We start from the raw sequence: 12,597 nt of genomic DNA on the forward strand, positions 1-12,597 counted from the left end.
GTGGGGCTCAGCTCTCCATACCCGCGGCCCTGTGATCAATCACGTCCCTGGGGGAAAGTGCTGAAATGACGTATGGTTCTGAGGGAGAGCCATTTATCACATGGTAATGGGGCTGTTCCAGCTCGCTGCTTAGCTGCCTGCACACTAATTTCCCTTGTCATGTGACTTCCATGGATGGAATACCAGGCGGAATGTCAGTTAACTGTGCCTCTAACGATGCTTAGTTGTCGTTTAGTTCTGTATCTGAATGATATGAAGAGACCCAGTAAGAAGGAAGGTTCTGGTAAAAAGGAGGCCTAGTTAGTGGCGGCCATTTTTGGTTCTTTCAGCGACTCGCCACTGTACTGTTGCCATGGTGATGCTTGATCGCTCGCTGCTGCACTGATCAGTCACTCTAATCCCTTTGACTATGTTGTTGTCCTTTATTCTTGTTCTGGAACAATCCTGTTCTAGTAGAGTTGCGTCATGTACCCTATACATCCGATAATGTTGTATTTGACTGTTTTGCTCATCGTTACCATGGTATCCTCCTTCCTTCCTTTTCTTCCTTCTCTCTTCTGTTGCCATGGTAACGTCCAGTGTCTTGCTGCATTTTCTCATCTCATGTCAGAGCAGGAAGAAGAGATATGAGCCAATGTTAGAGCAGACACTTTTTCAGGCTGGTATTAAGAATCTACTATATGTGTCAGCTGGAGAGAGGGATGATGGGAACATAAACAACATGACATCGTGTTTGTGTCTACAAAATGGCCTCCGTGGTACCAACAGCTTAAAATGTTGAGACATATTTGTGTCCAATGTTAGATCCTTTGTTGCAAAATAGAAGTCTATCATGCAGCATTGTCTACTTCCTCTTCTTCTCTTCCCCCATCCTCCCATTCCTCTCCTAACACATCCCCCTGAAGAATCAGTTTCAAGAGCCCTCTCTCTCCCTGGCATCGCTCAACGATTTTCAACCAATTTCACAATGTTTGCCGTCCTGGTCTGTGCCCAGACAAACACACACACTTCCCTCACAACCATCTCCCAATTTATATATGTTTCTCTTACTCAGCACCCAGTGCTTTCATAGTTGTCATTTTCTACATGGACTACATTCCCATTTCTTTGATATGGGAAACGGGCTGAGCAGACAACATCCTATCCTGACACTGCAGAAATGTGTTCAGCCTCCGGGCCTGTTTGAGGCCACTCATGGTCAGAAGCACCGTTAGGTCTGTCTTCTGGGGCTGCTGTGGTCAGGGTTGGGTTGGTCAGGCCTCTGCTCTGCTAGAAGGAGGAAGTTGTGAAAAAATATATATATCATATTCCCAAGACATGCTAACCACTCACCATTACAATAATAGGGGAGGTTAGCATTTTTTTGGGGGGGGGGGGGGGGGTGTATGAAACAGTATTTGTGCGTCTAACTTTCTCACTCATCATTATTCACGATTCATTCTAGATTATCCGTAATCACGGTAGCATCCACATTCATGTAGAAGTGTTTAGAATCATATTCTATTCTTATTTACAATAAAAGTGACTCCAAAAATGACGCAACGACAGCCCACCTCCCACAGAACCAAGTCACCAATCAGGGCGCAGGACCTCCCATGGTCCTCTCTGGATTTATCCCTCTCAGATGCTTGTGAAACGCAGTGGTTCTACTCATAAACTGGTCCCGGATCAGAGGCGGAGGCCGTTAACAGTCTGGCAGGACCAGGGTGATACGGCTGGCTTGTACTATGCTGAGGGAGAGGTAGTGCTGAGGGAGAGGTAGTGCTGAGGGAGAGGTAGTGCTGAGGGAGAGGTAGTGCTGAGGGAGAGGTAGTGCTGAGGGAGAGGTAGTGCTGAGGGAGAGGTAGTGCTGAGGGAGAGGTAGTGCTGAGGGAGAGGTAGTGCTGAGGGAGAGGTAGTGCTGAGGGAGAGGTAGTGCTGAGGGAGAGGTAGTGCTGAGGGAGAGGTAGTGCTGAGGGAGAGGTAGTGCTGAGGGAGAGGTAGAGGGGTCCCACTTGTGGTCCGGGAGCCAACCACTGGATGGGTGTGGGTGGCTTCCTGACTACCTGTCCTCCGCTGCTCCAGCTGTGTTTTTAATGCCTCAGTCATACCACAGATGGAGTAAGAATGTTTGTGTGTCGTAGTGAGTTGTGTGTGTCAGAGTGAGTTGAGAGGCCAAGGCTGATGTTGTTTTATGTGAGCGTCTAGCCAGCCAGCCAGAGAGAGAGCTGGTCTGATAGCAGTCTGAGACCAGGTTGAGATGGCCCACTGTCTCACCCTGACGCCAACACACACCAGCCCTGCTCTCAAACATCTGTTAGTCTGCTCCACTCTGCTCTTTCATCTTCAGACTGGGTGTGTGTGTGTGTGTGTGTGTGTGTGTGTGTGTGTGTGTGTGTGTGCGTGTGCATGTGTCTGTGAATCTTTGTATCCAGTAGAACATTTTGAAGTCAGTTCTATTGAATGCTATATGTGGATGTTACAGACTAGTGTTTGCAATGGTGTGCTGTATATCAGTCCGTTTGTGTGTTTGAATAAGGTGGTATGTTTCTATGACTAGGCTTGGGCGGTATCCAGATTGTCATACCTTCTTATCGACCTTGTAACATTCCGGGATATTCGGTAATACTGGTCCTGAACACAAGGGCCACTATTTTTAAACCCCACTGAGCCTCTGCGATCCGAAGCTTAGTAATGCTAACAAGTACATGTGAAATCCCCTAGCGAATGCTAACTAAATGCTAACAAGTACATTGTGAACATTTTATACCGTCTCTGACCTAATCTATTTGCAGGACAGACATCCCAGCTCATAAAGTAATACAATCAACTAACAAATCACAGTTTGTTGCACTCATAAAATTAATATTAGACAGCAAGGCTCTTGATCCAGGAGGGGATTCTCTGCTGTTACCAAGCGAAGCTTGAATTTACAAGAAGCTAAGCACTTAGCTAGATAGCTAACTAGCTACTAAATTAGCAAACCAAATGCACAACTGCAGAACATTTAGCACAATTTAAATAGTTAACTTAATAGTTATATCTAGCTGGCAAACATTTAGTTGGTAATTCAATACTGTAACTAGATCACCTGGCGCATGCTGCATAACAGTGAGAGACTCACAAGGCTCCGGTCTCTCGTTGTTGTAAACAAACACCATGTGACTGGGCAGTAGCAGTGAACTTCTTAATGAAAAGTTATCTGACAGGTGAAATGAAGAAGGCAATATTTATCTCCTAACGTATTGCACATGTTGACTGCAGGTTTTTACTTAAAAAGTAGCTACAACACTTTGAATAACTCGTTTTGACGGTATTGAAAAACCATCCTGTGGCTGTTTCCAAATAACCCGGTATACGGTATAACGGCCAAGCCTATGTATGACCCCTATATTCTGTGTCTCAGCCGTTTTCAGTGGGTTGTTGTACAGTGGCTTATGCTATGATTGACCTGAGAGCCTGTCTACTCCAACAGGAATGCTCCCTGAGGGCTGGGAGTATACCATACCATACCATACCATCTATGACCTGCAAACTACACACACACAATCACACGGTCAAAGCGCGCTCACACACATGTACGTGCATACACACGCTTGTGTGCACAGACACGAATCACGGTTCACACGCGTAAATACACACTCCAGAGGCAATCTAGGCCTAACTGAACGCTGGCTAGTGTTTTGTCAATGTCATTTTGTCAAGGAATGACTGAAAAGGGAACAGTGAGTACATTCTGTAATTTCATGCTTTTACTTTGTGTGTGAGTGCGTTAGTTTTACTTTTCTCAACAACAAGCAGGGTTTTTTTCTGTATCAGCAGACCGCCCAAGGATTTCAATGGCAGCAAAATCCCTGTATGTGTCTCCTCTTATCTCTCACAGAGCTATAGAATCCCCCTTCTCTCACTCCAGAACGGTCACTTCCAAACAGTGTACATTTTCTACTCCTCTCTATTTTCAAATGCTCTCTCACAATCCATAACATTCAGCCAAAAGTTATTTGGGAAAAGTCACGTGCCTCGCTCATGCGTGAAATGTATACCAGTAAAATCCCGGGCTGTTATTGAGAATGTGGCATACCTTTTAAAAACACATTAGAGTATGAAATGCATCTAAAGAGTTCAGTGAATGGGCTAGATGAGGACCAGACTGTACAGACAGCCGTGCGTGCGTGCGACCGACCTGTACTGGGTATCCGAGGAGCATATCAATGTCAGTTCCTTGGATTCAGAATCAGACACATCCCCAACCCAAATCGAGTTCCGAATGTTGTAGATTCTATGAGGCAATTTTTTTTATTCAGAGGAATAATAAAATAATGAAAATACAGTGAAAATATTCTGAATAGAATTCCAGTTTTATTCCGCGCGGTGCCAGTGTGAGCCCCCCGCCTTCCGATCCGGGCAGACCACAGGAATGCAGAGCACTGTCAGGAAGGCATAACGTTCTGACGCGGAGGTCAGCGAGCGTTTACGCACATGGGGCTTTAGTTTCAAAACTGCCTCTCCTCCGCTTCTCTTTTACTCTGTTCTTCTTCTCCTGTTTTTCTCTCCTCGTCATCTTTCCTCCTTGTCTCGTCCACAGGTGGAGTTTGGGTTGTATGATGGAGATGTAGTGGGGTAATGTAGGAGGATGGGTAGTAACTGTAGCCTTACTGGTGCTTGGTTTCAGATGGGGGGGGGGGGGGGTCACAGTGGCTTTACTCTGGTTTGGGGTGACAATCCCTCCTCTCCTATTCTTCAGCTGAAATGTGGACAACAGATGAGGGACCTTCTAACTCTCTATTTCTCTGTTTTTCTCTCTCTCACTCTGCGTGTGAAGTGTCCATCAGAGTCTGGGGTTTTGTAAGGCCGACCAGAACCACATGTCCGTTCTGGTCTCCCACCCACAGAGGCAGGGAATGGGATTGTGGAATTTCTGGGTTTCCTTGAAAAAGCCTAAACAAAACCGAGCAGGCTAATGAAATCATGACTCGCACAACTTCAGCAGAATAGAAAGTACTTGGAATGTGGGAACTAAGAATGTGATCTATTAATCTAACATTTTATTCATCAATAACATTGTATTAGTGTCATGCGTATAATGTACTACTACAACAAAGTGTTTTATACTATATAGTGCTATACTATTAACCTGTAACAGCTCCCTATATGCTCTCTCTGTCAGTCAGTCTCCCTGGATGGATGGATGGATGGATGGATGGATGGATGGATGCATTAATGTTAAGGTGGATGGACGGACGGACGGGTGGGTGTGTGGATAGATAGATAGATTTCTTGATTGGTTGATTCATTGACCATGACATTATCTCCCCCAGCACTTCCAGACGATGCTGAAGACCAAGCTGAACGTTCTGACACTGAGGAAGGAGCCTATGCCCACAGTGATATTCCATGAGCCGGAGGCCATCGAGTTGTGCTCTACCACGCCGCTCATGAAGAAAAGCACCCATAACGGCTACAAGGTACACACACGCACACACGGTTATGTGTGTTTCATTGGTGTGTATCACTGGTGAGAACAATGGGCTTGTGTTAGAACTGTAATCCTGGCACATATCGTAGGTGTGTGTTATGGGCACATGTCTTCTATCAGTGTGTGTGTGTGTGTGTGTGTGTGTGTGTGTGTGTGTGTGTGTGTGTGTGTGTGTGTGTGTGTGTGTGTGTGTTTGCCTAGCTGTGATAACTGTCTAATTTAGATGTTTATCCTGCGAGCTGTCTGAGTCAAAGTCTATTCTCTGTTCAACCTAAAACAAACAGTCCTGCAGGTTGAAAAAGCAGGAGAGACACATGTTCTGTTATTACAGACAACACTTCCCTGTGTGTGCACAGGGGGGAACCCAGGAGAGTGTGGTAGGGGCACAGTGTGTTATGTTGGCTGTAACTAAGGCATCTTCCAGTTGTGTGTGTGTGTGTGGGTGAGATGGTGGGAGATGTTTGGCAGGCTTGTTAAGGCTTTCACATCAGCTCATTTGGAAAAGGCATTGAATATAAACACACACCAAACCAGTGGCTCACTTATGATCTAACTCATTCAATCACAACACACCGAACACAGACAACCACAAGACCACTTGACGTTTCACCATGGACAATGAAGCTCTATTCTTTTTGAGGGACTGGCTATGCTATGTGCTATTAGAAAGAACAGGTCAGGTTGTACCTTTTAAGAGGGGTGCACATGGAGATCACATGACTGACTGATTAGAAGAGCAGACACTATTTAGTGCAGAGGTGCTGATCTCTGTCAGGACAGGACTTGTTCCAGAACACCTGCGAAAATGTTCTGCTGAAATCCAACCAGCCATCCTGTATAACCTTCTGGCAGGACAGAAGAGAAGGGAACAGTGGGGCTTTTGGTCTTTAGGTCTGAGGCTCAGCACAGCCAATGGGAAACTGACAGTCTCCATCCCAAATTCACCCTTTTTCCTAAGTAGTGCACTATAAAGGAAACAGGGTGCCATTTGGGATGCATACACTGACTGGGGTTTTGGTCTCCAGTTTGTGTTGCGGTGCCAGGCTAGCCTAGCCCTTGGTGTTTGTGCATGCCTGTATTTTTCCCAGACTTCTGTCCTCTGCTGAACTGTGAGGTTGAAGCTGATTAGTTGGAGCTCCTCAGTGGACCTCACTGTCCAGTGTGAACTAGCAAGGTCTCAATCTGCCCACAGTCTGTAGTACACACGCAAGCACAGACACACACAGTCCCTTTTCGCCCTCCCTGTTCCTCTTGCCTCAGACGTCTTTTCAAGGTAGCTTTGAGAGAGCTTGGTTTAGTTTCCATGGATACCACTACATCTATTTATCAGGGAATGCCAGCTACAAAAGAAGATTATAATTTTTTTACTTATTTACTTACTCACCCTGGCTCTATGCTGTTCCAGGGCTTTCAGTTTATGTAGGAAAGCAGAGGAGAGTAGAGATGATTTCCACACCTAAAGAAGTAGGGCTTTTTAGAGGGGTGGAGATTTGAATACTAACAGCTATATCAGAGGTGTGTGTGTGTGTGTGTGTGTGTGTGTGTGTGTGTGTGTGTGCTGATCATTTTCTCATGGCTCTCTCTTGTTCCTCTGCAGAAGACATATGGTGAGCAATAGGTTTGGAACATCGAAATACAATAAAATCACAGTATCGAATTGCAATAAATATAGAATCGTGAGAATCGCAATGCATATCATATCGACACCTAAGTATGCTGATAATATCGTATCGTGAAGTCCCTGGCAATTCCCAGCCCGAGCCTCCACCCACCCACCCACCCACCCACCCACCCACCCACCCACCCACCCACCTACCCCAACCCGACCACCGACTTTCCCCCTGCCAATGCTAACGGCTGCTGGGATGAAAAGATATTTCTCAATGTTCCCCTCTCTGTCTGGAGACTCTCAGTGTGTTTGACGGGATCCGTTTGAGCAAGGTGAGGTACAAAATTGCTAATCTTGATCACATAGGCCTAGGTATTTGGGCCTTCGTTAAGGTGATTTGTAGATCAGTGATTCTGCACAGACACTGCCCTGCTCTCTGCTCTCCCAACCCCAGAGCCTTGGATAGGAATAAGCAAAATGGAGAAACTTCTTACTAGCCTGTCAGAGGGCAAGGTGGAGTTATTACCATATTGCTTATACCTGTTCAATCGTCTCAGATCTCAATAAGTTCCTAGGGTGGTATGGGGTTGATTTGGGATTGGGTCTCTCTTTGCCCTACCCTGCTCTCTCTACAACCCAGATCCCAATCTCTGCCATGGGGTCCATAGCTGTGGTCCACACGTGTTCCAACCACGTTTCAACCACTCCCCTGTCACTCCGTCAACACTGGTAGGAGCCACCTTGACTTAGAGCAGCTGCAGAGGGGCATCAGTGTGTTACTTACCTTCAGGGAGGCATCTAAGCTTTCACAGTGTGTGTGTGTGTGTGTGCACTTGGTGGCTCTGAGTTCAACAGCTCCTCCAGGTAAAGAAGCAGGGAGAGGAAAAGGAAAGCTCCTTATTTCAGCTTCTGTAAAAAGCTTGGGAGGGAGCTTTTTCCAGAGCTTTTTCCATTCCGTGTTCCCAGTTTTGAGACAGAACACTGACTAACCAAACAAAGAACCATACAAGCACCCCCTGTGAGTGGGTGTGTGTGACTTGGATGTGATCCAGAAAGCGAGAGCTAATCGCCTGGCTCTGGTCTGAATCGCTTTGATTATATAACAACCCGGCTGCGGAGGGCAGCAGCGGCACATCGTTTCCATGGAGACAAAGCTGAGGCCAGGTGTGCACGTGTGCTCTGAGGATCTGGGTACTCTGCTGCTCACCATCTCGGCTCGTCAGCTAAAAGCTTCAGCCTCAGTGTTCACAGCACTGTTTACACTAGCCCTCCCTCCCACTACCTTAAGGAATTTGTTTAATTGGTTAGTTGACGACATTGGTCAAAGACGCCATGGAAAACACTGGTTTCCCAGTCTGACAGGATGGTGTCTGTTACACCACCAGACCCTCTCATCAGCCCTCTACATCTCCCATGGTCATCCATGTCTCAGCCTTACTGAACAGACAGTTGATTTTAGGACTTATTTTAAAAAAACAACTTTTTCTGAACGTTTAGTATTCTGTCCGTGGCTTATATTCATGGATGCCAAGGGAAGCCAGGCTTCCCCCAAAAAGTGAACTCTCACCCAATTTGTTGACATAATTTTCCTTAAGTTTGTAAGTGACTGAATGTATGTCTCAACGGACAAAGAATCCAAGTGAGTGAAACAGCGTCCCTGTAGAAAATAGTACAAATAAAGAAAAACCCTTGAATAAGTAGGTGTATCCAAACTTTTGACTGGTACTATATATACATTTGCAGTACACTGAACAAAAATATAAACGCAACGTGTAAAGTGTTTCTGGTTTTCTGATCCACGCCCCTACCTTTTTTTAAGGTATCTGTGACCAACAGATGCATATCTGTATTCCCAGTCATGTGAAATCCATAGATTAGAGCCTAATGAATTTATTTCAATTGACTCATTGCCTTATATGAACTGTAACTCTGTAAAATCTTTGAAATTGTTAGATTTTATATTTTTGTTCAGTATACATTTGAATTTATTTCGTTTCGGGTAACAGTCATTTTACTCTGACAAATTGGTTTCATGGACATTTTGAAAAGTTTGAGATCTTCCCTGGTCTTTGGTCAACTTGAGATGTAATAATAGACCAGGATAATGGTATTCTCTTTGCAGACAGACCCAGGGAGAGGTAGGAGGATTTTTGTCTGTTTTCAGTTGTTTTTGAGAACAGTGATTTAGAACCATCTGCGTCAGTCGGGAGCTGTGTACTATGTGTAACAGAATCCCTTGAGCTCTTGGAAATTCTTCTCTGGTCCAGGTCCTGTCGCTGTATATTACATTAGCTCTATTTCACTGTGTGATTCTAAGAAAAAGCATTCAAGACAGATTTTCAAGCTTTAGAAGGTTCATTGTGTGTTTATAGTGCGTGATTGTGTTTGACAGATAGGAAGAGAGTAGAAGCGAGTGTTAGATCATGTGTCTGTCAGTGAGGCCTTTGTTTTCGCTTTGTACTTTGTATTCTAATGTACAGTGCCTTCAGAAAGTATCCAGAACCCTTGACTTCTTCCGCATTTTGTTACGTTACAGCCTTATTCTAAAATTGATTAAATTGTTTCCCCCCCACATATATCTACACACAATACCCCATGAATGAAAAAGCAAAAACATTTTTTGAGAAATTTTGGCTAATTTCTCTTTGGAAGTCATTACAGCCTCAAGTCTTCTTGGGTATGACGCTACAAGCTTGGCACACCTGTATTTGGGGAGTTTCTCCCATTCTTCTCTGCAGATCCTCTCAAGCTCTGTCAGGTTGGATGGGGAGCGTTGCTGCCCAGCTAATTTTAGGTCTCTCCAGAGATGTTCGATTGGGTTCAAGTCCGGGCTCTGGATGGGCCACTCAAGGGTATTCAGAGACTTGTTCCAAAGCTTCTATTGCGTTGTCTTTGCTGTGTGCTTAGGGTCGTTGTCCTGTGTGCTCCAGTCTGAGGTCCTGAGCGCTCCTTAGCAGGTTTTCATCAAGGATCTCTCTGTACTTTTCTCCGTTCATCTTTGCCTCGATCCTGACTAGTCTCCCAGTCCCTGCCGCTGGAAAAACACCCCACAGCATGATGGTTCCAACACCATGCTTCACCATGGTCCCAGGTTTCCTCCAGATGTGACACTTGGCATTCAGGCCAAAGAGTTGAATCTTGGTTTCATCAGACCAGATAATTTTGTTTCTCATGGTCTGAGAGTCTTTAGGAGTCTTTTGGCAAACCCCAAGCGAGCTGTCGTGCCTTTTACTGAGGAGTGGCTTCCGTCTGGCCACTCTAGCATAAAGGCCTGATTGGTGAAGTGGTGCAGAGATGGCTGTCCTTCTGGTAGGTTCTCCCATCTCCACAGAGGAACTGTAGAGCTCTGTCGGAGTGACCATCAGTTCTTGGTCACCTCGCTGTCCAAGGCCCTTCTCCACTGATTGCTCAGTTTGGCTTGGCGGCCAGCTCTAGGAAAAGTCTTGGCGATTCCAAACTTCTTCCATTTAAGAACGATGGAGGCCACTGTGTTCTTGGGGACCTTCAATGCTGCAGACATTTTTATGTTATTTAATCCATTTTAGAATAAGGCTGTAACGTAACAAAATGTGCAAAAAGTCAAGGGGTCTGAATACTTTTGAAGTCACTAAGTGTGTGAGATGGTGTGTGTGTTTATGTAAGGCAGATGTCTGCTTTAAATTAAGTACTTTCTATTGGCAGTGACAATTTCAGCCAGGGCTTCCCTCAGATTGGTCCCTTTGATATAAAATTCACTCTGGTTTGCTTTGAGGCCCTTTTATATACTTCCCCACAGTCAGATTATGTGTCTGCATCCAGAATGAAGGAAGTTAGAGGTAGTTTTGCCAGACAATGCTAACTGGCGTCATCGCAATGACTGGGAGTTTATAGTATCTGCTAACATGCTAACAGATTCCATAGGCTTCCAGTCATTGTGCTAACTCTAGTTAACAATTGTGTTAGCGCTCGTTAGCAACTTTCTTCAAACAGCATGCAGAGACATAAAAATGGTATCCACGAGTTCATCTGACTCTGGGGAAGTAAATAAAGGGCCTCATGTAAAAATCTTGAAGTATCCCTTTAATAAACCAATAGAAAAGTCCCACAACATTAAAACCTGCCTATTTGGCACTCCAGGCAGACTCAAGCAAACGCTCAGTCTCTGTGACCCCAAGTCTGACCACAAGTCCAGCTTTTCAGCATTATAATCCTATTTATCCTCACCATCTCTCTTCCTGTCTCTGCTTGCATTTCACAACATCACTTAACTTAATTTTAGAGAAGTGTTAGAACAAAGCACTTCTGTATTTTTGTCCATGAAAAGAACAATAAAAATGTTGAATGTGAGAAGGGGATATAAAAACAGGAGTTTATGAAGGAAAGGAGATGTTGAGGGGTGAGTGCAGTACAACAAGCAGTCTTCGACACAGATAGTGGATAGAATCTCACAGAAAGCCACAGGACCCCAGTCCATCAGATAGCTTAAGTTCTGGCATTATGACTGCCTATACCTTCATCACACTAAGAACTAAGGCTAGGAGTGACGAGATCTGTCTGTGAGCTCATGATGTGCTCTTTCTGCTAGCATGGTTAAGCTAGTTTAAAGCTAGATTGTTAGCTTACCCTCAAGCCATGCTATGCATACCACCCTGCATCCCACTGATGGCTTGCTTCTGAAGCCAAGCAGGGTTGGTCCTGGTTGGGAGACCAGGACTGCTGGAGGGCCAGTAGGAGGCACCCTTTCCTCTGGTCTAAATATCCCAATGCCCCTGGGCAATTCATATATATTTTTAACCTTTATTTAACTAGGCAATTCAGTTAAAGAACAAATTATTATTTACAATGGCGGCCTACCGGGGAACAGTGCCTTGTTCAGGGGCAGAACAACAGATTTTGTACCTTGTCAGCTCGGGAATTCGATCCAGCAACCTTTCAGTTACTGGCCCAGTGCTCTAACCACTAGTCTACCTGCCGCCCCACGATGATTGGGGACATTGCCCTGTGTAGGGTGCTGTCTTTCGGATGGGACGTTAAACAGGTGTCCTGACTCTGTGGTCACTAAAGATCCCATGGCACTTATCGTAAGAGTAGGGGTGTTAACCCTGGTGTCCTGGCTAAATTCCCAATCTGGCCCTCATACCATCATGGTCACCTAATCATCCCCAGCTTACAATTGGCTCATTCATCCCCCCTCCTCTCCCCTGTAACTATTCCCCAGGTCATTGCTGTAAATGAGAATGTGTTCTCAGTCAACTTACCTGGTAAAATAAGGGTTAAATAAATACATGTTGGCATACTATTACTCAGCTCATTTTTGTTGATTGACATGGGGGGGGGAGGAGAGAGAGAGAGAGAGAGAGAGAGAGAGAGACGTCTGGTGGCAGGAATTCTGGGGGTGTGAAGGACCCTATTGTGAGTCTGTGGACTCACTGGGATGTAGCCAACAGCATCTGTTTTGTACACACACACACACACACACACACACACACACACACACACACACACACACACACACACAGGCACTGTTATTCAACACAAGCCAGCAAGCTCATAC

General features: G+C 45.3%; 1 protein-coding gene across 1 annotated transcript in view; it reads left to right on the forward strand.

Annotated features, from left to right (window-relative positions):
* LOC115206161 (PTB-containing, cubilin and LRP1-interacting protein-like) overlaps window positions 1-12,597 on the forward strand; it is a 37,323-nt gene that overhangs the window by 5,371 nt on the left and 19,355 nt on the right. Inside the window, exon 2 of the mRNA XM_029772812.1 lies at window positions 5,298-5,444. Within this exon, the coding sequence (XP_029628672.1) occupies window positions 5,298-5,444 (147 nt within the window). The remainder of the gene's footprint in view (window positions 1-5,297; window positions 5,445-12,597) is intronic.

The sequence above is a fragment of the Salmo trutta genome, chromosome 13, assembly GCF_901001165.1.
Source record: "Salmo trutta chromosome 13, fSalTru1.1, whole genome shotgun sequence".
NCBI classification, from domain to species: Eukaryota; Metazoa; Chordata; class Actinopteri; order Salmoniformes; family Salmonidae; genus Salmo; species Salmo trutta.